Source organism: Sminthopsis crassicaudata, chromosome 4, assembly GCF_048593235.1.
Source record: "Sminthopsis crassicaudata isolate SCR6 chromosome 4, ASM4859323v1, whole genome shotgun sequence".
NCBI lineage: Eukaryota > Metazoa > Chordata > Mammalia > Dasyuromorphia > Dasyuridae > Sminthopsis > Sminthopsis crassicaudata.
This window is the reverse complement of record NC_133620.1, coordinates 307030687-307053163: the sequence shown is the minus strand read 5'-3', so window position 1 is coordinate 307053163 and position 22477 is coordinate 307030687. Positions and strand designations below refer to the sequence as shown.

At 33.0% G+C, this 22477-nt stretch overlaps 1 protein-coding gene across 3 annotated transcripts in view; it reads left to right on the top strand.

Annotated features, from left to right (window-relative positions):
• ZKSCAN5 (zinc finger with KRAB and SCAN domains 5) overlaps positions 1-18487 on the top strand; it is a 31159-nt gene extending 12672 nt beyond the window's left edge. For 2 of the 3 annotated variants that reach the window (XM_074265039.1, XM_074265040.1), the window contains exons 6-7: positions 6649-7260; positions 8256-18487. In XM_074265039.1, coding sequence (XP_074121140.1) covers positions 6649-7260; positions 8256-9379 — 1736 coding nt within the window. In that variant the 3' untranslated portion in view covers positions 9380-18487. Of the gene's footprint in view, positions 1-1936; positions 2870-6648; positions 7261-8255 lie in introns of those variants that run through there. The other variant, XM_074265041.1, reaches the window with a different exon arrangement.
• Positions 18488-22477: the final 3990 nt, after the last annotated feature.

Genomic DNA, 22477 nt, shown 5'->3' with positions numbered 1-22477 from the left:
TTATTTAAATATTCTTGATACTTTTCCATACCCAAATTTTTTGGAGTGTTTTTTCATTGTTGTCATATAGTTTGATGGAATTACTCATTATTTCTACAATTTTGTTCACTGATGCACACATTTTTTAAGAATTAATTTTTTTGGTTTCATTGAAGTGAAAATTTTTTCTTCAAGTACTCTTTATTGATTATAATTTTCTTATGTAATAGAGTGTAAAGGATAAGTTTAATAATTCTGCTTTTCTGTATTTGAGGTTTTTATACTTTTAGTCATTTTTAAAAAATGAAGATGTAGCTGAGAAATAAGCATATTACTTTTCTTGTGAGGTCTGTTGTATGTGTCTTTTTAAAAATTCTATTCAGGTGCTTCATTTCTTATTTTGTTAACTTTTGTGGCTGAAAGGGGTATATTGAGATCCCCAACTTTTATAATTTTGCAGTCTTTTCCCTTTATAATTTGATGAATTTTTCTTTTAAATGCTTAGATTCTATGCTCTTTATTTGATGCATGCATACATATATACATTGTTGTATGTATGTGTGTGTGTTTAAAGAACTGATGAAATATGAAATTCCCACTTTGTATTTTTAAACCCCTCTATAACCTGGCCCTTTATAGTCTTCATACATTTTTGTCTTTTCTATGCATCCTCAATTTAAATGTATTGTCCTATTTTTTATTCCCTGCATGTGACATTCTCCCATCTCTGTACATTTGCAGTGGTTCTCAGCTATGCCTAGAATTCTCTTCCTCCACTTTCTTCATGTCTTAACTCAAATCCCTTCTTCTGTAGGAAACTTCTGAAATGTTATTACTCTCTTTGCCTCCCCCATTATTCCACTTGCTAGTATCTTCCTTTCTAAGATTATCTTTTGTCTTCTCTTTATATGTCTTATGTGCATCTAATTTTTTTACTTCTCTATCTACTCTATATGTTGTGATTTATATATGTAAATATATGTGATTTATATTTATATATATTTATATTGTTGTCTCCAATAAAATATGAGCTTTTTGAGGCCAGGGATTATTTTTGTCTGTCTTTCCCCATCCCCAGCACAGAGCCTGGTACATAATAAACACTTAATATGTGCTGACTTGCTAACATATTGGTATTATTTTATTTTCATGAAGTCTTTAAGAATAATAGTTTCCCTATTTGTTTCTTATAATCACATCTATTACTGTTGCCTTATTTTGTGATTGCTACTCTTCCTTTATTGAATTCACTAGAAGTTCAATAAATTCTGCTCTAGCCTCTCATTTAAATTCCATGAATTTTGTTTTTCAGGTATGTCTTGTAAATTATATATTACATGATTCTGTTTTCTCATTTTTTTGTTACCCTCTGTCTTATGGATCAGTGATTAGATGATTGTGATTGATTATTGGTTTTTTCCCCATTATTTCCTCTTATGCTTCCATTGCTATTTCTTTGCAGTGGTGATCAGTACTAGGAAAAGTATTCTGATCTGACTTCTCTGTCTTTCTCCCTTCTCTTAATAGAGAGCTGGATTACTAGTTATTAACACACTTTCATTTTGACATCTCCCACTTTGGGATTCATCTTATTTTTCTTCTTTCAGATAATCCAGTTTTTAAAAAACTAAACTTTATTGACATCTTTTGTTTTTATATCATAAGAATATCTCCTAGTATTAATTCTCCTTCCAGACAGTTATCATTATTAAAAAAAAAAATTAAGAGAAAAAAGAAAAAAGGGAAGAAGAGACCAAAAAACACAGTGCAACCAATCAGTATGCTGAAAATCTGAAAATATATGTATTGTACTACACCCATGGAGTAATCTTTCCTTTGAGCTATATTGTTCTTCAAAATTTTTTTTAAAAAATTATTTCAGCAATTGTTTTACAATTACATGTAGAAAAAAATTTTAAGAATCATTTTTTAAATATTTCAGTTTTAAATTCTCTCCTTTCCAATTTTCTTCCCTTGAGGAAGCAAAAAATTAATTGTATATATGAAGTTATGCAAAATATATTTCCATATTTTCCATGTTGCAAAAGAAAACATGGACCAAAAAACAAAAAAGAAAAAAACATTTAAAATATTCAATCTGCATTCAGAGTTCATCAGTTCTCTGTCTTGAAGGGGCTAGCATTTTTCATCATGAGTTCTTTGAATTTGTCTTGGATTGTTGTCTTGCTTAAGGTAGCTAAGTTTTTCATAGTTGTTTATTATTACAATATTACTGTCACTATGTGCAGTATCTTCCTGGTTCTGCTCACTTTATTTTGCATAAGTTCAAGTCTTCCTCAGTTTTTCTGAAACTATGTTGCTTATCATTTCTTTCAGCACAATAGCATTCTGTCATAATTATATACTACAGCTTGTTCAGCCATTCCCCAATTGGTGGACATCTTGATTTCCAATTCTTTGCCATCACAAAAAAGAGCTGCTGCAAATATTTTTGTATGAATAAGTCTTTTTTAGATCTCTTTGGGACACAGACCTAGCATTGGTATGACAAGATTAAATAATTTTATACCTATTCGGGCACAGGTCCATGTTGGAAGTTAGATCAGTACAGCATTGAATAAGTACTTTGGTTTCAGGTACTTTCTCTGGCTATTGCCCATGAAATGTTCTTCTTCAACTCTGTTTGCTGATTTCACTTCCTTTTAAGTTCCAGCTAAAATCCTATCTTTTTTAGGAAACTTTTCCCAGCCTGTTTTAATTCTAGTGCCTTCTCCATGTTAATTATTTTTATTTATCCTACATATTTGTATATATTTGTTTGCATGTTGCCTCTTCCAATAGATTGTGAACACCTTGAGGGAGAAAACTGTCTTTTGCCTCATTTTGTACATCCAGGACTTAGCTTAGTGAGCATCTATCTAATCAATAGGTAAGTTCTCTCATTTCCCTTTTTCTTCATTTCCTGTCATATGTCTTTTCCACTACCTTTTCCTTTTTTTTTTTTTGCAATCATGTAAAATATTTCCATATTAATAATTTTGTAAAAGAAGCCTCAAATAAAAAAATAGAAAAAAGTAAGTGAAAAATATCATACTTCAGTGTATATTCAGATAATATCATTTCTTTGGAATGAATAGAATGCTTCATCATAAGTCCTTTGGTATTGTCTTAGATCATTGTATTGCTGACATTCGAGAAGTCATTCACAGTTCTTCATTATGTAATATTGCTGTTACTGTATACAACATTCTTCTGGTTCTGCTCATTTCACTTTGCATCAATTTATGTAAGTCTTTCCTGGTTTTTCTGAAATCATCTTGTTTCTTCAGTAGTTCAATAATAATTCCATCACAATCATATACCATAGCTTATTTAGCCATTACCTCGTTGATAGGCATCCTTTCATTTTCCAATTCTTTCCACAGAAAGAGCTGAAATTTGTATTTCATACAAATAGTTCTTCTTTTTTTTTTTTTTTTAAATTGTCTTTGGAATATAGACCCAGCAATGGTATTATTGGGTCAAAGGAAATATACAGTTTTATGTCCCTCTGGGCATTGTTCTAAATTGTTCTCAAGAATCAATTCACAGCTATACCAGTAGTGCATTAGAGTACCCACTAGTTTTCCCACTAGTGCTAATTACTGCTTTAATACAGTTTGAAAACTGATATAGCTAGACCATCTTCCTTCTTTTTTTTTTTTTTTTTCAGATTTACTTGATATCTTTGATTTTTTATTCTTCTCAATGAATTTTGTAATTATTTTAGCTCTACAAGATAATTTTTGATAGTTTGACATGGCACTGAATTAATAGTTAATTTAGGTAGACCTGTCATTTTTATTATATTGGCTCAGCCTGCACACAAATAATTGATATTTCTTCAGTTATTTAGTTCTATCTTTCTTTGTATAAATGTGTTTTGTAATTGTGTTCATTTAGTTACTGTATGTCCAATTACTCTATCTCTTCCTGCTGTATTTTTGGATAATGTACAGAAACCTGATCATATGAGTAGGTTTGTTTTATATCTTAAAATTTTGCTGAAGCTGTTATTTGTTTCAGTCAAGTTTTTTAGTTGACCCTGTTTCTTTAAATAAGCTATCATGTTGGCTATAAAAAGAGATATTTTTTTTTTCATTGCCTGTATATTCCTTCAATTTATTTTGCTTGTCTTACTGTAATAGCTAATATGTCTATCACTTTATTGAATATTGGTAGTGGTAATACAGTCCTTGTTTTACCCCTGAACTTGTTAGAGTGACTTAACATATTCTCAGAATAGGTAATGCTGGCTCTTCTTACACTTCCCACCATTCACTCTTTGCTGTAGTGACAACGGCTCTTGGTTTTAAATAGGTACTGCTTCTCATTTTAAGAAAAGCTTTACTTATTCCTATGTTTTCTAGTATATTTGACAGGAATGAGTGTTGTTTCTTGTCAAAAGCTTTTTCTGCATCTGATTTTTGATGTTCTTGTTTTTAATATGGTCAGTTCTGTTTATAGTTTTCCTGTTTTTGAACCAGCCTCAAATTACGGGTGTAAGTATAGCCTGGTCATCTTTGTGATATGTTGCTGAAATCTTCCTGCTAATATTTCACTTAAAATTTTTGCATCCATATTCTTTAATAATATTGGTCTAGCGTATTCTTTGTTTTGATTACGAAAGTTTATGTATCAAGACTATTTTTGCATCACAGAAAAATTTTGATAGGATCCTTTTTTGTTTTTCAAAGTTTATGTTGTAGAAATTAATTGTTCTTTAAATGTTTGCTTAGGAACTAATTATAAAATTAGGTCCAGCATTTCTTTTTCTTTGTGAGTTCATTTATGTCTTGTTCAATTTCTTTTTCTAAAATAACATTAAGTACTTTATTTCTTGTCATGTTAATCTGTGCAATTTGTATTTTTGTCAGTTTTCACTTATATCTTTTAAGTTATCATTTATGTATTGGCATATAATGGAGTTGAAATAGTATCAAATAATTACTTTTATTTCTTAATTAATTGTGAATTTACCTTTTACATTTTTGATACTGATAATTTACTTTCTTTTTTCCTTTAAAAAAAAATCAAGTTATCTATTTTATTCTTCCACACTTCTCTAAAAATTTTTAGTTTTATTTTTTTAATTCAATAATTTTTTTGCTTTTAGTTTTGTTAAATCTTTACTTTTAATTTCTCTATTTTGGTATTTAATTGAAGAGTGTTATTTTAATTTGCAGATTTTTTTTTTTTTTAATATTGTACACTCTGTATTTTGATTCACTTTTTCTCATTTTATTGATAAAGAATACTGTTTTCCAATTAAAGGATTTCAAGCAAGGCTCAGGCCAGTGAGCTGTTATCATTCATATTTCCTTAGTCTGATTTAGGGCATAATCTGAAATTTTTTTCACTCTCTTTCTTTGAACCCCAGTTTGAGCAACCAATTGAATGCTTGTCCAGCCAATTGAATGCTTGTCCATGATTGGATCCTATAGATAGTTGGCCTTACCCCCTGTCAGCTCGTTGGAAAGCTATATGGATTCAGAGTATCAGAAATTTAGGATGTCTCCTGATCTGCAGCCCCCTTCCTTTGGTCCTAGTCCAAAATTCTGTTTTGTTAGAGTGACAGGGTTGTCCATCCTATGTAGCTCTGAACCTATGAGTTGAATTCTTAGTTCATTCCTGTTTAGTATGCTAGCTCTATAATATTGATTTCGTTGTGTACTGACAAAGCCACTGACCCACCTCTGATTTGTATCTGAAAGTTATATTCAAGATCCCTTTGGAAATAACTGCTGGCTCATCCCTTTTCTGTCATGTATGTCCTGGGCATTTTTATCTGTGGGCTGAATTTATGATTATGGGCAACAAAAATGACCCATTGTGATTTTCTGTTCAAAAGATCTTTCTAAATCCATTTTAGAGTAATTGTGGTGTAAAGTTCTATTGGGCTGCTTCCTCCTACTCTATCAATTTTGTACATCTTGTCAAGACCTCTTTCTACATGGATATTGAACCATTACTGATAACTCTTGAATTCAGCCATTTAGTCTATTCTAAATCCTTTAAATTGTAAAATCTCTTCTCAGTAGACAGAAATAATGAAGTAGACTAATACATTCCAAATTGTGTTTCAGCAGAGAAACTGAGTTTTATTGTTGTAACATCGAAGAGAGTAAGAAAGATTTTTTAAGAATTAAGAGGAAAAGGAAGATAAAGATTGAGTTAGATTTAAAATACAAAATTAGATTTTATTATGAATATTCTACATATGTCGTATAAGTCTTGTAGTGAAAAGAAAATACTATCATTAAAGAGATGCAGTTTTCCCTACTTAGAGGCAGCTGGTCTTGGAGCCAAAAAAAAAAAAAAAATCTGGGTTCAAGTCCTGTCTGTCATATACTGATGGTGTGACCTTGAAAAGTCACTTAATCTTACAGCATTCTAGGCAACACTCTTTAAGATTATAGGTTTCAAAAAACACATTAATAGAGGCAGTTTCTTTACCTGGGAGTTTCATACACTAATGAAATCACAGATTCAGCCCCTATCACTACTATTTTCCTGTGCTTGTCACTTTCTAAGTCTTCTTGCTGTTTTTTATTTCATTTCTTGCTTGAATACTTATCCAGTTTTTTTCACTTGAATATTTTATTCTTCTCAAAAAGTTTCTTTGTTCTAGAAAATGACATTTGCATTTTTAAAAAATTGCTATTTCAGATTATGAACCCAGGAATGAGAATATGGAGCTGATTGTAAAGCAGGAAATTTCTGAAGAAACAGAATCACTCTGGATGACTCCAGGAAGCATTCAAAAGAATGATTCTCAAGATCAAGAATATGAAGAATTCTCTAATTATGGAGGCCACTTAGAAAGACCACAGGAAAATTATACAATAGAAAAACCAAAGCAATCTCCTTCTCAGAAAAGGGGCTTCAGGGATATAACAGACATCAATAAAAAACAAACTATGAGGGTGGAAAAAGGTCATAAATGTAATGACTGTGGCAAATTCTTCCTTCAAGCCTCAAACTTTATTCAGCATAGACGAATTCATACTGGCGAGAAACCATTTAAATGTAATGAATGTGGGAAAAGCTATAATCAGCGTGTGCACCTTACTCAGCATCAGAGAGTCCATACTGGTGAGAAACCATACAAATGTCAGGTGTGTGGAAAAGCTTTCCGTGTGAGCTCACATCTTGTTCAGCATCAGACGGTCCACAGTGGAGAGAGGCCTTATGGATGTAATGAATGTGGGAAAAGCTTCGGTCGGCATTCACACTTGATTGAACATCTGAAACGCCACTACAGGGAGAAAACCCGTCAATGTAATGAAGAGAGAATTTATATTTGGGGGAAACTGAAAACAAACTTTGTAGTGCTGTTGGTTGGGGTAGAATTGCAAATGGAGAATGGATAGGCAGGGAAATAGAATTTAATAAGCAAGATCACTATAAACAGTTTTGCAACCTGAAGGAAAAGGGTGGTGGGATCAATTAGGTTTTCCCCCCCGCAACATCTGATTAACCATTTCTCTTTTGTATTTTTTTTTCAGCCATTATTTGTATTTTGTTTCAATGTAACATTTTAGTGAGTTTGCAACCATTTAAAAATTGGAGTCAAACCATTTTCTTAAGCCATTTTCATCCTGTTGTAGTCTCATTGCTTTATTAAAGAAAGCACTATGATATATGCCCCATCTTTAGACTTCAATGACCTTAAACTAGATCAGCTGTGGCAATTTTATAGTTAACCTTTTTTATCATCACCCTTTTAACAGTATTTCTTGTTGATGATTTCTTAGTGCTTTCACATTTGCTAGTCATTCTTTTTCATCCATATTATTTCCCTTTTCCTCTTGATAGTCCTGCTTATAACTTTTTAAAGTCCATGTACCTTCATCTTTCTAATTTTTGCTCCTTTCCATCTCCTCTTTCTCCATTATTGACCCATTCATTACTCTTACCTCTTCTTTTCCTCTATTATCTAATGACTTATCCCCTCTTTTCCCTGTCATCACCCTCCATTCCCATCCCTAATCAGGATTCTTTTCCCTCCTTTGTAGTTATTTTTGTCCATATTTTTGCTATATACCCCAAGTGGCACTCTTTTTGATCATCTCTATCCATCTTTGTTAGCTTTGCTTTCTTTACCCAATCTGGTATCCAAAATCTTGCTCCCTAAAATGCCCTATAATGTCTTTCCTAATAGTTGTTATATAATAGTTTCATACGATTAGATAATCATGTTTATCTCTTACACAGTTTGCTTTTCTTTTGTATAAGAAACAAGTGACATCTGCATTTTCTGTTCATTGTTTTAGGTGGTGAGAAAAGGGGTAAGAACGTGAAGACATTAAAGAAGAAAATTTCTGATGCCACAGAAACTTACAGAGAAATAACATCAAAAATTCAGAAGGATGTTCCACAAGGTCAGGAGTTTAGAGATGGTTGTGAACATGAAGGCTGGTTAGATAGGCAACAAGGAAAACTCACAGGGATGATACTGGGGAAGCCCCCTTCCCAGGAGAGAAATTTTAAAGAAATTATAGATATCCACAAAAAACCTTCTGCAGGAGAGAGACCACATAAATGTGATGAATGTGGGAAAAGCTTCATTCAGAGTGCACACCTTATTCAACATCAGCGAATACACACTGGGGAGAAACCCTTTAAATGTGATGAATGTGGAAAAAGTTATAATCAACGTGTACATTTGACTCAGCATCAGAGAGTCCATACAGGGGAAAAACCCTATCAGTGTCCCTTGTGTGGAAAAGCTTTCCGGGTCAGGTCACATCTTGTTCAACACCAGAGCGTTCATACTGGAGAGAAACCCTTTCAATGTAATGAATGTGGAAAAAGCTTTGGACGGCGCTCACACCTTGCTGGACATCTAAGACTCCATTACCGTGAGAAACCAAACCGGTGTCATGAATGTGGCGAAAACTTCCATCAGTATAACAGCCTGATTGAGCATCAGATGATTCATAGAAATCAGAGTTCTCATGTAGATGACAATTGTGAGAAAGCTTATGGTTGGAATTTATCATTGTTTGAAAATAAGCAAGTACTAATGGAGGAGAAACCCTATAAATGTGATATATGTGGGAAAGCTTTTTGTTATAGTTCACATCTTGTTCAGCATCATAGAATGCATACTGGAGAGAAACCCTATGAATGTGACATATGTGGGAAAAATTTTGGCCAGCGTTCTCATCTAACTCAACACCAAAAAAGCCACTCTTGCAAGAAACCTCATCAGTGTAATGAATGTGAGAGAACCTTTGCACTAAAGTCACATCTTAATCAACACCAGAGAATACACACTGGTGAGAAACCCTTTCAGTGCAAGCAATGTGGAATGAGTTTTAGTAGGAGTTGTAGCCTCATAAAACATTTGAAAAGCCATGAGAGGACAGACCTTATAAGCAGCTTCAGCACATAAACAACTTCATTTTGGAGAATAGTTTTTATTCAACATTAGAGAATTCCAGTAGAAAAACTTTATTAGTGTAATGAATGTAGTAACAACCTAGTAACAACAATTCAATTATTATTTTTATTTACATTTTCTATTTATTGTTTGGAATTGAATCTACATTGAAGAAAAACATTCATTGTTAAGAATGGGAAATACTTCACTTAGCAGGTTCACCTAAAAGAAGAAAGATAAAAAATGTAATGGATGAGTGAAAGCATTTGAATGATACACTTTTGTCAATGAACTTCAGAAAGTAGACATTGGAAAGAATAATCTTGAATACAGTAGACGTTAAGTCTATTCTTTGGAAGCACCTGCTTTAATTCACATCACCTGCTTTAATTCACATCAAAGATTCCATATAGGTCAAGAGCCCAGTGAATCAAATAGTGAACAAGTCTTATGCAGGCTATCTAGTAAAATCCCTATCATTAAGCTCCTTCTGAAGAGATCTTTCTACCTATGAAGGGCTCTAGTTGGTTCCTAATATGAACATTAAACACTTTAAAAAGAAGTTGGCTTAGGGTGTCTATGTATTTGGGGACTTGGGAACCCAAAAGGCTGGTAAACCATTTCATGCACTTTTTATTTCAAGATTTCCTCATGAGATCCACTTTTTATATGCTCAGGTTAGAATAGATATTACTGAGAGGATTTCATACTAAGGGACTGACTAGATATTTTGTCTAAGTTAATGCAATAGAGGTCAAAGGGAAATGGCATAGTGTGGCTGAATGGTCTTTTTTTTTTTTTTTTTTTTTTTTTTTTAGAGGTGTGAGATAGAATCTCATCATTAGGAATAGATTAATCATTTTTTCAGATGGTGTTTTTACATTTTGGGGACATTCTGGAAGTATTAAGAGGAGGAGAACTTTTAGAAGAGTCAGTATGGTATAATACAAGAGTTAACATTTTTTTTGTCATAGACTTTTTTGGCAGTAGAGTCTGTGGTAGAGCCTATGGCTCTTCTCAGAATAAATGTTTTAAATTTAGTAGGTTAATGAAAGTGAAGATAATATTTTTCCTGTACAACTTTGCAGATTACCTGAAATCTATCCATGAATCTTCATAAAGTGGGATATGGAATTAAAAGACCTGCTTTTGAATTGACTTTATTACTTAACTGTTTATTAGTAAAATGAAGTGTTATTAACCAAACTCTTAATTTCTTAGTGTCCCCTACATCTTCCCTCTAGGACAGATAGAAAAGGTCTAATTCCTCTTTCCCAAGCCAGTCTTTCAAATACTTAAAGATAGTTATCATTTATTATTCTAAACTTCTCTAGACAAAACATCCCTAGTTTCTTTAATTGCTTCTCATAGACTTAATGCCCTTCACCTTTGTGGTTGCACTCCTCTAAACGTCTTCACCTTATCAGTGTCATTTCTAAACTGTGGTGTTTAAAATAGTACTCCACATGTATATTGAGAACTGAACACATTCCAGACAAGGATTGAGTAGGTCAAGATTCAATGGGACTATTACTTATTTGTAAAAGCAATGATATAAAAGCTCTTGATATAGCCTAATATTTACTTTTTTTGGTTGCTTGTCATATTCTTCACTCATTGAACTTATAGTCCACTAAAAATCCCTGGAACTTTTTCACCCAAACTGCTGTCTAATCCAATGAAGTCACTTGAAAATAAAGAAAGATTTTACATTTATTTCTATTAGGTTCTGAATGAACTGTTTCCCAAGCTTGACCTTATCCTTAACCATTTGTGTAGGGAAAAAGTGGCACTAATCAAAAGAAACCATAGACTACTGGGAGTATTTCCAGAATTATTGAATATTGAAGATAGGGAATTCAAAAAACAAAGTCAAAATTTGAAGTGAATAACTTTGGGATTCAAAAAAGTCAAAATTTGAAGTGAATAACTTAGACTATGGAATATGAAATTGGGTTTTAAAGTTCTATACCACAACTTAAAATAAAGTCAAGAGCATTTTTCACAAAATAAGGGAGTAAAAACATGCTTATCTAGAATCTTATAAAATTGATCAAGGAGACTTTAAACTGAAAAGAAAAGGTATGAAGGAAAATTGACTTGTACATAAGCCTGCTTATATAAATTGATACACATGTTTATATTTTAGGAAAGTGACACTGCAACCAAAACAAAAAACCCCAAGTACTATGCTACTTTTAAAGAAATATAGTTTCTGTGAATGAGCTAATTGTGTTGCATTCTGGTCTGCTTACTTCACAACTGGATTTATGCATATAAACGTATTAACCTAGATATCATAGATATCTACCAGAGTAGCAGCTACACGATGAGCATTGGAGATAATTTACAATTTGCAATTACACTATCCAAGCTATAAAATATATGATTTTGACCATCACTGCAGACTCACAAAAGTATAAGTGACATAGCTGAATGATAGACAAATTTGACCTCATGTCACTGAAAATTGGTGGGATAGGTTTCAGAAGTATATTTGGTGTGGAATAAGTTAATTAAAAAGTCAGAATAAGTAGCCTTGTACCTTAAGAAAATACATAGGGAAATCCAATAGTGAGAGAAAATTACTGGGAAACATTTGATTGAAGATCAGTGAAAGAATTAGAAGTGATTATTGTGAAAGTATAGAACACCTGGCAAGGATAGCTGTAAATAGGTTACAGGGTTCAAATGAGATATCATGATGGAGACAAAGCTATTTGTACATCTAGTTGAGCTCTGCTAAAAGTAGAATAGTTGCTAAGATTTGTGATTTGCTTTGGATCATTTTTGTCTTCCAAGGGTAACAGAAGCTACTATTGTAGACATAATCTTGATAAGGAGGAACTGTTTCCTAAACATACAGCTTTATAGAAATCCTAATGTCAAGTTGAAGACTTCATCTTAGTTCATGATGGAGAAGGAAAGTAGGATATAGTCTGATATGCACCTAAATTTTGAGAGAGCGTATTTCAAAGAGAGTTCAAAGTGGTACAATAAAAAGAATATGGAGTCTGAGGACCTAGGTTTGCTAGGATTCTAGCTCTGTTGTTTGTGTGACTTTATATGACTTTGGGTAAGTCATGAATTCTCCGAGCCCTAATTTCTCATCTATAAAGTGAAGAGTTGGACTAGGTGGCTTCTAAGGTCCCTTAAAATTCAATTATATTATGACATAGAATCTATGATCTAGTTAATATTCAGCAGGAAGAGTTTGGCCCAAGAACTTTCAAGAATTAAATTAGAATTAATTTTAATTTAGAATTTAAATTCTAAAGACAAAAGTAGAAATTTCAGTGAAAGGAAGGAGTTGTTTAAAAAGCACTAATTAGGCTGAACAGATATGTTGACTAAGTCAGATTTTTAAAAGCAAAAATGAAAATATGGGCAGATGACTGAGGAAGACAAAAGAGTGGCATGATTTATCCATACTAAGAAGGAGTGGTAAACTCCAAATGAGCTGAGCCTAGTAAATACTACAGACAACATAAGTTTTGTTTTCCTGATAAAATCTAGAGTACATTATTAAAGGAGTGATTTTTGAACATTTCACAAAAGTAGTGATCACTGAAAGTAAGCATGAATTTGCTTTTTTTTTTTTTTAATCAAGAATTAAACATGACAAACTTCCTTTTTGACTATTACTACTTTGTTCGAAAATGCTTTAGATATATTTAGATTTCTGCATATTAGTTTCAAACTTGTATCTTGAAGGGCCCATGATCAATAATACAAATTAGATTTGCAACTGACTCACAAAACTGGAAGATACAATTAACACATTATATATAAAAATCAGGATTTTGAAATATATTGCATAAACTGTTGGGTCATACTTAAAGGCATATGTGTAAAGTTTGTGCTTGGGATCATAAACACAGGATGATGAACTATTAACATTTCTTATTGAAAAATTTTGTGGGATGGGGTTGGTGACATACTCAGAGAGATAAAGTATAATTTGATAGCCAAAAGTATGGTATTAAGGCAAGTATTAAGAGATCCACAGTGTTCAGGATGTTATAGTTCTGTAAATATACCTTAGAATGATTCAAGTACTGTATTTAGTTCTGGAATCCACAGTTTAGAAATCTTTAGCTACTCTACTGATTCTCCAGAAGAGAATAATCATGTTGAGAGGAGTAGAGATAATGCCATACAAGGATAAGTTGAAGGAACTGAAATGTTTGGCCTAGAGAAGAGAAAACTTGAAAGGGCATTATGGCAACCTAGAGGGGTATTACTTATAAAAAATGGTTTAACTTGTTCTGCATAACCCAAGAGGCCAAAAACTAGGAGCAAATAGGTAGAAGTTGTGGAAAGACAGATTTGTACTTGTAAAGAAAAACTTCTAAATAATTAGAATTATGCAAAAATGTGACAGACTGCCCATTAAGTGGCACTTTATTCTTCTCTAGAGGTCCTTTGAGTAGAGGCTGGATCAAGGGTTCTTAAACTTTCCATTTGCAACCCCTTTTCTCCCAAGAAATTTTTATGGGGCAGCTAGGTGGCGAAGTGGGTAGAGCACCAGCCCTGAATTCAGGAGGACCAAGAAATTTTTATGTGAAACCTAATACATAGATATACAAATCAAACATTTACTGATGATCGTAGTTTCACAATCCTCACATTTAGTTACAAGATCCCATATGGGATCACAAAACATAGTTTAAGAATCTGAGGATTAGATGTTCTCTTGTGAAAAGATGTCAATGGAACTGATTCAAGAATCAAGAAAACTAACATCAGAGATCAAACTAGGTGGCCCATGAAGTCCTTTCTACCTCAAAATTTTGTGACTTTATGAAAGAACTGAATATTAGGAGTTAGGTACACAGGTGTAGATAGAAGTGTTTTTCTCAATCTTAGTTGACTAGCATTTAAGTATCTAATTCTGAGGACTCAGTGATGGGACAGACACACATATACACCCTTCCTTTCAAGGAGGTCACAGTCTAAGGGGGGTGACCACAACTTTATACAAATAAATATATACAGAATAAATTAGAAGTGATCTTAGAAGTAAGGTACTAAGATTAAGAAGAATTGAGAAAGATTTTTTACAGAAGAGGGGGACTTCAATTAGGACTTCAGGGAAGCCAATATGTAGAGACCAAGAGAGAGAAATCCTGGCATTGGGACAAAGAACGTGTAGAGCTGAGAGATGGAGCATCTTATTCAAGGAATAGCAAGGAGGCCAGTATCATTGGATTGCAGAGAATGGGAAAGGGAGTTAAGTGTAAGTTGACTGACTGGGTAATGGTTGTGGTGGGGCATAAGTAATGAAGGATCTTGAAAGCTGGACAGAGGATTTTATCTTAGAAGCAATAGGGAGCCACTGGAGTTTATTGAGTAGGGTAATGACATGGTGAGATCTGAGTTTCAGGAAGGTTGGTTTGACAACTAAGTGGAGAATGGATCATTGGAGTAGATTGACTTAAGGCTATTGTAGTAGTCCAGGTTTGAGGCTGGGGACCTGCACCAAAGTTATTGCAGTTTCAAGAGAGACCTAAAGATGTAGGAATAAGGTTGGTCAGTGAGAGGAGCAGAAGATAATACATAAGGTATGTATCTGAGAGATTGGTGATATCTTTATAGTTGTAAGGAAGTGATTACAGAATGGTTCAGGGTGAGTAGAAGAGAATGAGTTCAGTTTTGAACATGTTGAATTTGAGATGCCTAGGGATTTCCATTTTGAAATGCCTAAAAGGCACCTGAAGATGTAATATTGGAGGTTTCTTAATGATTCTATCCTCTGTTCTTCCCTCTCTGTACCCCACATGGAGAATTTATCTATGTTTATATTAGACTTAAGAAGAACATAGAGGAGAATTGTAAAAATCCCTATTTCAATCGCTGGAGAAAGATTGGAGTCCTGAAAATGAAGGACTGACCTTTTAGCATTGTGTCAAAAGCACTGATCTTGGAATCCCAATGGTCTGAGTTGAAATCCTACTTTTGATTCTTATTGTAACTTTGGGGAAATTTTAAAAACTGAGTCTTAGTATTCTCATTTGCAAAATGGGCATGATAGTACTTTCATTATGTTTCTCAAATAATTGTGAAAATATCTCTTTGTAATATTAGAGAGTATTAGATTAGCTTTTATATAAAGTTTATATCTGTCAGGAATAACATGCAGGGATTGACCTTCAGATTTGTAGGAGAACCTTAGCCAAAGAATTACAAAAAGGAATTTTCCCTTTGCATTTGTCTTTGCCACTTTTCATCAGATTCTGATCCATCATCATTTAGTTCCTGAGTATCCAACCACTTTTTGTTACCATTTCTCCTCCAGTTTTTATTTAGTGGGTAGTTTGAACTGATAAAATGTCAGGTTTCAGGGTCCTTCAGGAATCTCAGGAAGTTGGTTTGATTCAGGGGTGGAATTTAGAATGGTATTTAATTGATCTGATCATCTTGTAGTCAATTTGTTAACTACTTGCTTTCTTCAATTCAGCCACGCTTTGACCTATCTGCCAACTTCCTCTCATGCAAGTCCCAATTCCCAGTTATGTAATTTGTTCATATAATGAACTGTCGTCCTGTCTATTATGAGTATGGAATGTATTGTATAACTATTTATGAAATAGAAATGCCCTTGAGAAGTTAGTTAAAGAAATATGTTGTTTTGGAAACAATACTGTGGTATATCAAAATCATATCTGAGAATTTAAAATTTAAAAGGGAAATTTTTTTTTCTGATAAAATGCTAAGCATACTCAAAAAAGGTTTCCACAAATTATAGACTTTTCAGAGGTTGAGTTTAAAAATTGAAGGAAAAATTTTCCATAACTGAGCTAAAGAGAACATATAGTGGTCTCTCAAATCTTGTTCACTTATATTAAAACAAAACAAAAAAATCAGAAAAAAACAGGAGAAAATGAAAATCCTTGTTCCTCAGAGTACATTTTAGGACTTTTAGTTTTAATAGAAACGTTTTGCTTTTGGAATGGGATGAAAGTGAAAATTTTCTTAAAAACAAAGGTTAATTCACAAATGTCTATATAACATGTAAATATATGTATAACATATAGTAAATTGAAGTACTCAGGGAACCATACTCAAAGCTCATGGCTAAGGATTATCAGATTCTATAAAATAAATTGTTATACAACATTACATTAAAGAGCTCCCTGTAAATGAGTGTAAAATGAGGTTTAGGTTAACAAAAGTATATCTGTATATCTGAGTATATTTGAAGCATGTAAGTGTATTTTTAAAAATGTGTGTATATTTGCCATATGTATCGATATTTCTATTTCTGTGGATAGGTATTTCTGGGGATTTATATTTTGTGACCCTTGAAGCATGCTGTTTAATCTCATATTAATCTGTAAAAAAATAGGGATATTATCTATTCTACCTCATTTCTTTTCATCATACTGATATTTAGAAGATAGAATAGTAAAAGCACTTTGAAAAAGTTAAGCACCATACAAATGATAAATAAGGAAGTAACTCTGAAAAAGTCAAAAGCCCCAGATATGTTGTTATTTTTGTAACTGGATGCGAATAGCTGTGAAGACATTTATTTTTTAAAAAATGGGTTAATGTAAATATGCATGTACCTGTTAATCATTCAACTTTTATTTCATCTTTCAAAGAGTTCAAAGAGAAGTGATGAAAAAGAACTTAAAAGCATTAATTCTGGATTCTGATGCCCTAAGATCAGATTCTATATCTGAGGCTGATTACTTGTGACACTGATTGGAAAAGTCACTTAATTTCCCTGGGTCTCAATTTTCTATCATTAAAATGAAGGGCTCCTACTATATATCTTCTGAGATCCCTTCCAGGTCTACTTTTATAATCCTAGATTTAGTTCTTTTCTTCATTTCTATTATCTGTGCAGTCCCAGTCCACTCTCACCTTATGTATTAATATGGCAGGAAGACCAGACTGTATAAATGGGAGGGTCATAGTTGATTTTTTAGACAAACATTCCAGAATTTACTCACCCAAATGAATCTTAATTCTAGTGATGTTGCTTGCAGTTTCTCAATATATTTTGTACTCTTGGGAAGTTGCCTTCAAAGCTAGTTTAGAAGTCACACATGCAAAAATTTAGTCTTACCACCTTAGTTTATAGCCACACCTATCTTAACTAAAAAATTTGGGCCATTCATTAATAGCAATTGAATTGAAGACTTTCTGAATTTGAGTAGATTGAGAATGAATTGATTAGTTTTTTTAAAACCATTTAATTTTCTTCATCTGATGGCAAATGGCTCTACCATATTATAAGGTAACACGACGTTTGAATTAAAGAGAAGAAAAAAACCCTGCAAAAGATTTAAATATCTAAAGGATATTTATTAAAGGATATTTACAGGTGACTGAAGATGGGAATGGGGTGCTATGGGATTCCAAATATGTGTGGTGGTATAGCAGTTCTTCAGATTGGGTTACTAATGTAGTAGCTTCAGTGATGGCCTCTCAGCTTTCCCTTTTGGGAAGCAAGTCCCAGGTTAAAGCAGTCTATCCCTGACTAGTCTCAGGAATAGAAAAAGAGGCATTCCTGGTCCACCACATTAATGGGGTTAGGAATGGTGGCATCAAAGGACATGGTGACTTTGGTTCTTTGGTCACTGTAAGCTAACAGGTACCATCTCCCTTCCTTATGAACCTATAGATTTCTTCCTGAGGATTTTTAGTATCTGCCCCCATTAACATGTCCATTTTAACTTGTGCTGTTCCCAAAGTTAGTATCTATGCCTAGGCTTTCGATGCATGATCTTTGAAAACTTAAGAACTCTGTCACTGCTGCTAAATGTGTTAGACCAATTTATGTGCAGCTTTCTTCTGCTGGTTAATTCATATCCCCCCTTTCATTATCCCAATAAGCCCCTTCTCCTATCCAGTGAGCTAATTATTAGACATAGGTAGTACTTCTACCATTTAGAAGACTTTTTAATCATTAGAAGGGCCCTAGCAATGGGGTGCTACTTTTTATATATGACCATCTAATTACCCCAACTTTCATTTTTATGTCTTATGTTGTTATTTTTAAACATAGCTTGTGGTAGAAATGACATTGATTAAAATCATTAGTAATGTTTAAAGATATTTTATATGAAACAAAATATTTAGCCTTCACAATAAATGTGTAATAGAACTTTAATTAATGATTAAACTTAATTCTTCTTCCTTACCCTGGACATTAGCCAATGTTTTGGCATATGGATATAAGATTTTTAAAAGGTTGAAGTTTTCACAAAAGAAAATTGGTAATAATATATTCAAGCTCAAGGCTTCAATTTTTATTGAATTTGTCATTAATCTATATCCAATCCATTTCTAGCTTGGAGAGAGGTACAAACCAGCAAACTCCCTCATTACTGATAAAAAGAATTGGACCTAAGAAGATTTCAGGTAACAGAATCTTTAAGAGGGAATTATAGGTTCTACAACAGTCACCATTCTGTTCCTTCTTAGATCACTTTCTCCTTAAAAGTTCCTTCCAATGATCAGTATTTTAACATCAACTTTCAAAAGGGAAGACATTGTCCTCGTTTGTCTCACATAATGCCAACCTCTCCTGTATATGCGGAAATAATGATCCTATGTAGACAAAGAGTTGCTCCATCTCAAAGGAAGACCTTAGTTTTTGTTCTTTCTGTTTTCCTAAAGGGAACTGCCTAGAGAAAATGTTTCTTAATATTTGTAGAAAAATATTTATAGTTTTTCAAAAGCATATTTCTACACTCCATTTCATCATTGGGAGCAACAATAAATGGGCATCATATTAATATGTAGGGGCATATTGTTGTCCTTGGAAGTGTTTTATGATCATCATTATTCAATGACAAATTTGTTTCACCTTTACAGCACAGTGCCTGACAGGGTAGATGATAGGGATGACAAGAATAAATCATTTATTAGGATGGGTATAATAGGTAGGTAGAATGTGGAAATAGGAGGATAAGAGGAATAGCAATGTGGTTTCATCTTGCAATGGTTTCCCTAAATACCTCTGGTGACTAAAATAATACATTTGTATGTATATTTGCATTCATACTTTCAAGACAGTGGCTGCCAGAAACTAATCCTCTGCTGGGAAAATGTCTTTCAGGATCCCAAACAAAAAGTTTAACCCAAGTTGTTGAATTAGGCCTCTATATTTATTCATATTGTTTTCAGTTTTAAACTGATTTTAAAACTCCCTTATAAAACTTTAAAACTCAGGGGTTCACTATTTTATTTATCAAAATAGATTCATCTTGATCTCAATCACCCTAACTGTGTATTCATCTAGTTTTCCTAGACATGGTTGCTATAATTCCTTTTTTTGCAGTGCCCTTGAAATCACACATCTCTGGAAAATTTGACAAAGCATACTAACATTCCTAAGAAAAGTTGTTGAAAAGCAACATTTAGTATTAATAAATGAAACTACATGCTCTCATACCTAATTTGTAAATTTTTAATTTGTAAATTAGCCTCTTTAACACTAAATATACCAAACACCAAATTTAGAAAAATTTCTAGCTTTTTCCAATTCCTCAAGATCACAATAGACTTGTCCCTCCTGAGTCCTCATGATTTTTTAAAATAAGGAAATAATTTTTTTTCCCAAATAATTCATGAAGATAAATTTGTCCTCTAAGGAGAATACATTTCTATAATCCTTCTTGGTACCTCTGTGCATCATCTGTAACCCTTGAGAAAATACATCTTTAGTGTTTGAAATATGAGAACCCCATTTTCCCAAGGAACAAGCTAATCCCACTACTGGGATCTGAAGGGAGGAAGAGGTCAGAAGTATAAGCAACAGATACAGAATTAGGTGCAATATAACAGTGAAACTTAAAGTGTGGTCCTGAAAGTCTCTGAAACCCTTTCAGAGGATCTAAAAATTCAAAATTAGTTTTTATTTCTGATATGGTATATATCTATAAAGATAATCCACATAAACAAAAATTATTTGAACAGATCTTCAATAATTTTTAATAGTAGAAAAAATAGTAGAAAGAACCAATGATTGAGAGCCACTGCTATGTAGAAGAGTAGGAAGAAGCAGTGATTGAGATACATTGGAATTACAGAACTTTACAAAATAGGCTTAGGTCAGATAGGAAATTCAAGGATTCAATGCTTGATCCCTTCAATTCTTAGCCATCATAAACAAACTGCTATAAATATTTTTGTACAAATGAGTTCTTTTCCTTTTTAAAAAAAATCTTTTTGGAATGCAGACCTAGCAGTGGTATTGCTGGAAATTTTTTGAGCATACCTCCAAATTGCTCTCCAGAATGGTTGTATCACTTCACAACTTCACAAGCATATATGATATTTAATGTAGCAGTTCTAACATTCCACTGCTTATATGGGGTAGAGCTAAATAGTGCAATAGTAAGAATGCTGGGCCTAGAGACAGGAAGACCTGAATTCAAATGCAGTTTAGACATTAGCTGAGTAACCCTTGACAAATCACTTAATGTCTGTCTAAGTTTCCTCATTTGAAAAAAAACAACAACAACAACAAAAAAAAACCCTCCACAAAACAAAAACAAAAACAGGTCTATAAAATAGCACCTATCTCCCAGGGCTGTTATAAGGATAAAATGAGATAATATTTGTCAAGTTCTTCACAAACCTTAAAATATTACATAAATGATAGCTAATTTTCACTCCTTTCTGTATTTCCTTCTGCTTTTTTCCTGTAATTTTAAAAATGTTTCACTGATGTTCTTTAACATCATTATTATATCTACATAATATCCTTGTCTGAAAATATGTCTGATTCTGCCAAGAATTTGAAACATGAGTCATCACTAGTCTTTTGGATTCAGTCTCCAATATTATTAATTGCAGAAATGCTAGTTATAAAAAATAGGGATATGCAATGTTCTCATTTGGTTTTCTGGAGGTCTTTGGAGCAGCCTTCCTTTCAGTTAAGTAATCACCATGAGAATAGCCAGGTGTTAAAGTCCAAATCCTTTATTGTCTCCTTCAAAATCTTGTCTCGATATCTTTCTTGAGATCCTTCAGTAGTCTTAGTTTCAGTGGAGAAGTGCAGGAAGTCAGGCCAGCCACCAGGAGATGGAATTGAATCTCTCTCTCTTTCTCTCCAAGAGCTTGAGCTCCCAGCTTATATGCACTGAGTATAAACCAATCATTATATCACTAGGAAACCATTATTTGCTGTAAGATTAAATCAATCATACTGAACTTAGAGAACTATTAAGCACCATACTAAACTAGACAACCATTGTCTTTATCAATTCCACTGACTTAGTACCTTGTAAGAATCCTTGTTTCAAGTTCAGAGTTCTGGCCCATAACAGAGATAGGGACTAGGCTTGTGATTTCATTGTTATATGAAGAAATTCCTTCTACTAATGCAGATCAGCATCTTCTTTACAATGTATAAACATGGGCATAGGACACAGAGAGTTTAAGTGATTTAATGAGGATCATACAGCCAGATTGTGGCAGAAGGCAAAATTTCAACCCAGTTTTTCATAGGTTGGAGCCAACCTTTATTGATTATGGCTTGATTCCTGGTAGAAGTTCAATTATCAATTTTTTAAAAAGTGAAATTGATTTATTCTTTTATTCTCCTCCTCTTTGAAAAGTTCTATAGGTGTTTTCATAAGGTTTTTTTAAAAACCCTCTTAGTAGAGAAAAGTATAAGAAAAAGCACTAATAACTAGAAGGCCAACATCTCCATTATGGTTCAATTCCAGAAACTTCATAGTTTTTGTATTTTTGTAGGATTGAATAATACATAGAAAAGAATCCCAGGATTACAGCATACTGTTAGGGAACCTGAAAGCTTAGTGTAGGGAAGCCTGGCTCAATTCTATATGATAAATGTTGGGTGCATATAGTGGCTTTAATAGGTATCAGGAAATAATGTAGGCCAGAATGAGGTTGGATGAGATGAGTCCATGAGATAGATTTCAAGGTATTCTGATCACTCTGAAGAGAGACCCCAGAAGAACTACCCAACCATTGCTATGCCAATCATTCACCATTAAATTCCATTCTCTTCAGCTGGTTTTTTTTTTTAATAATTTTATAATTTTTAAAAATAAATTTTATAAGCTTTTTTTTTTTCATAAAGTTGTTTCAGCTTTTTAAAAATAAATTTTTAAAAGTTGT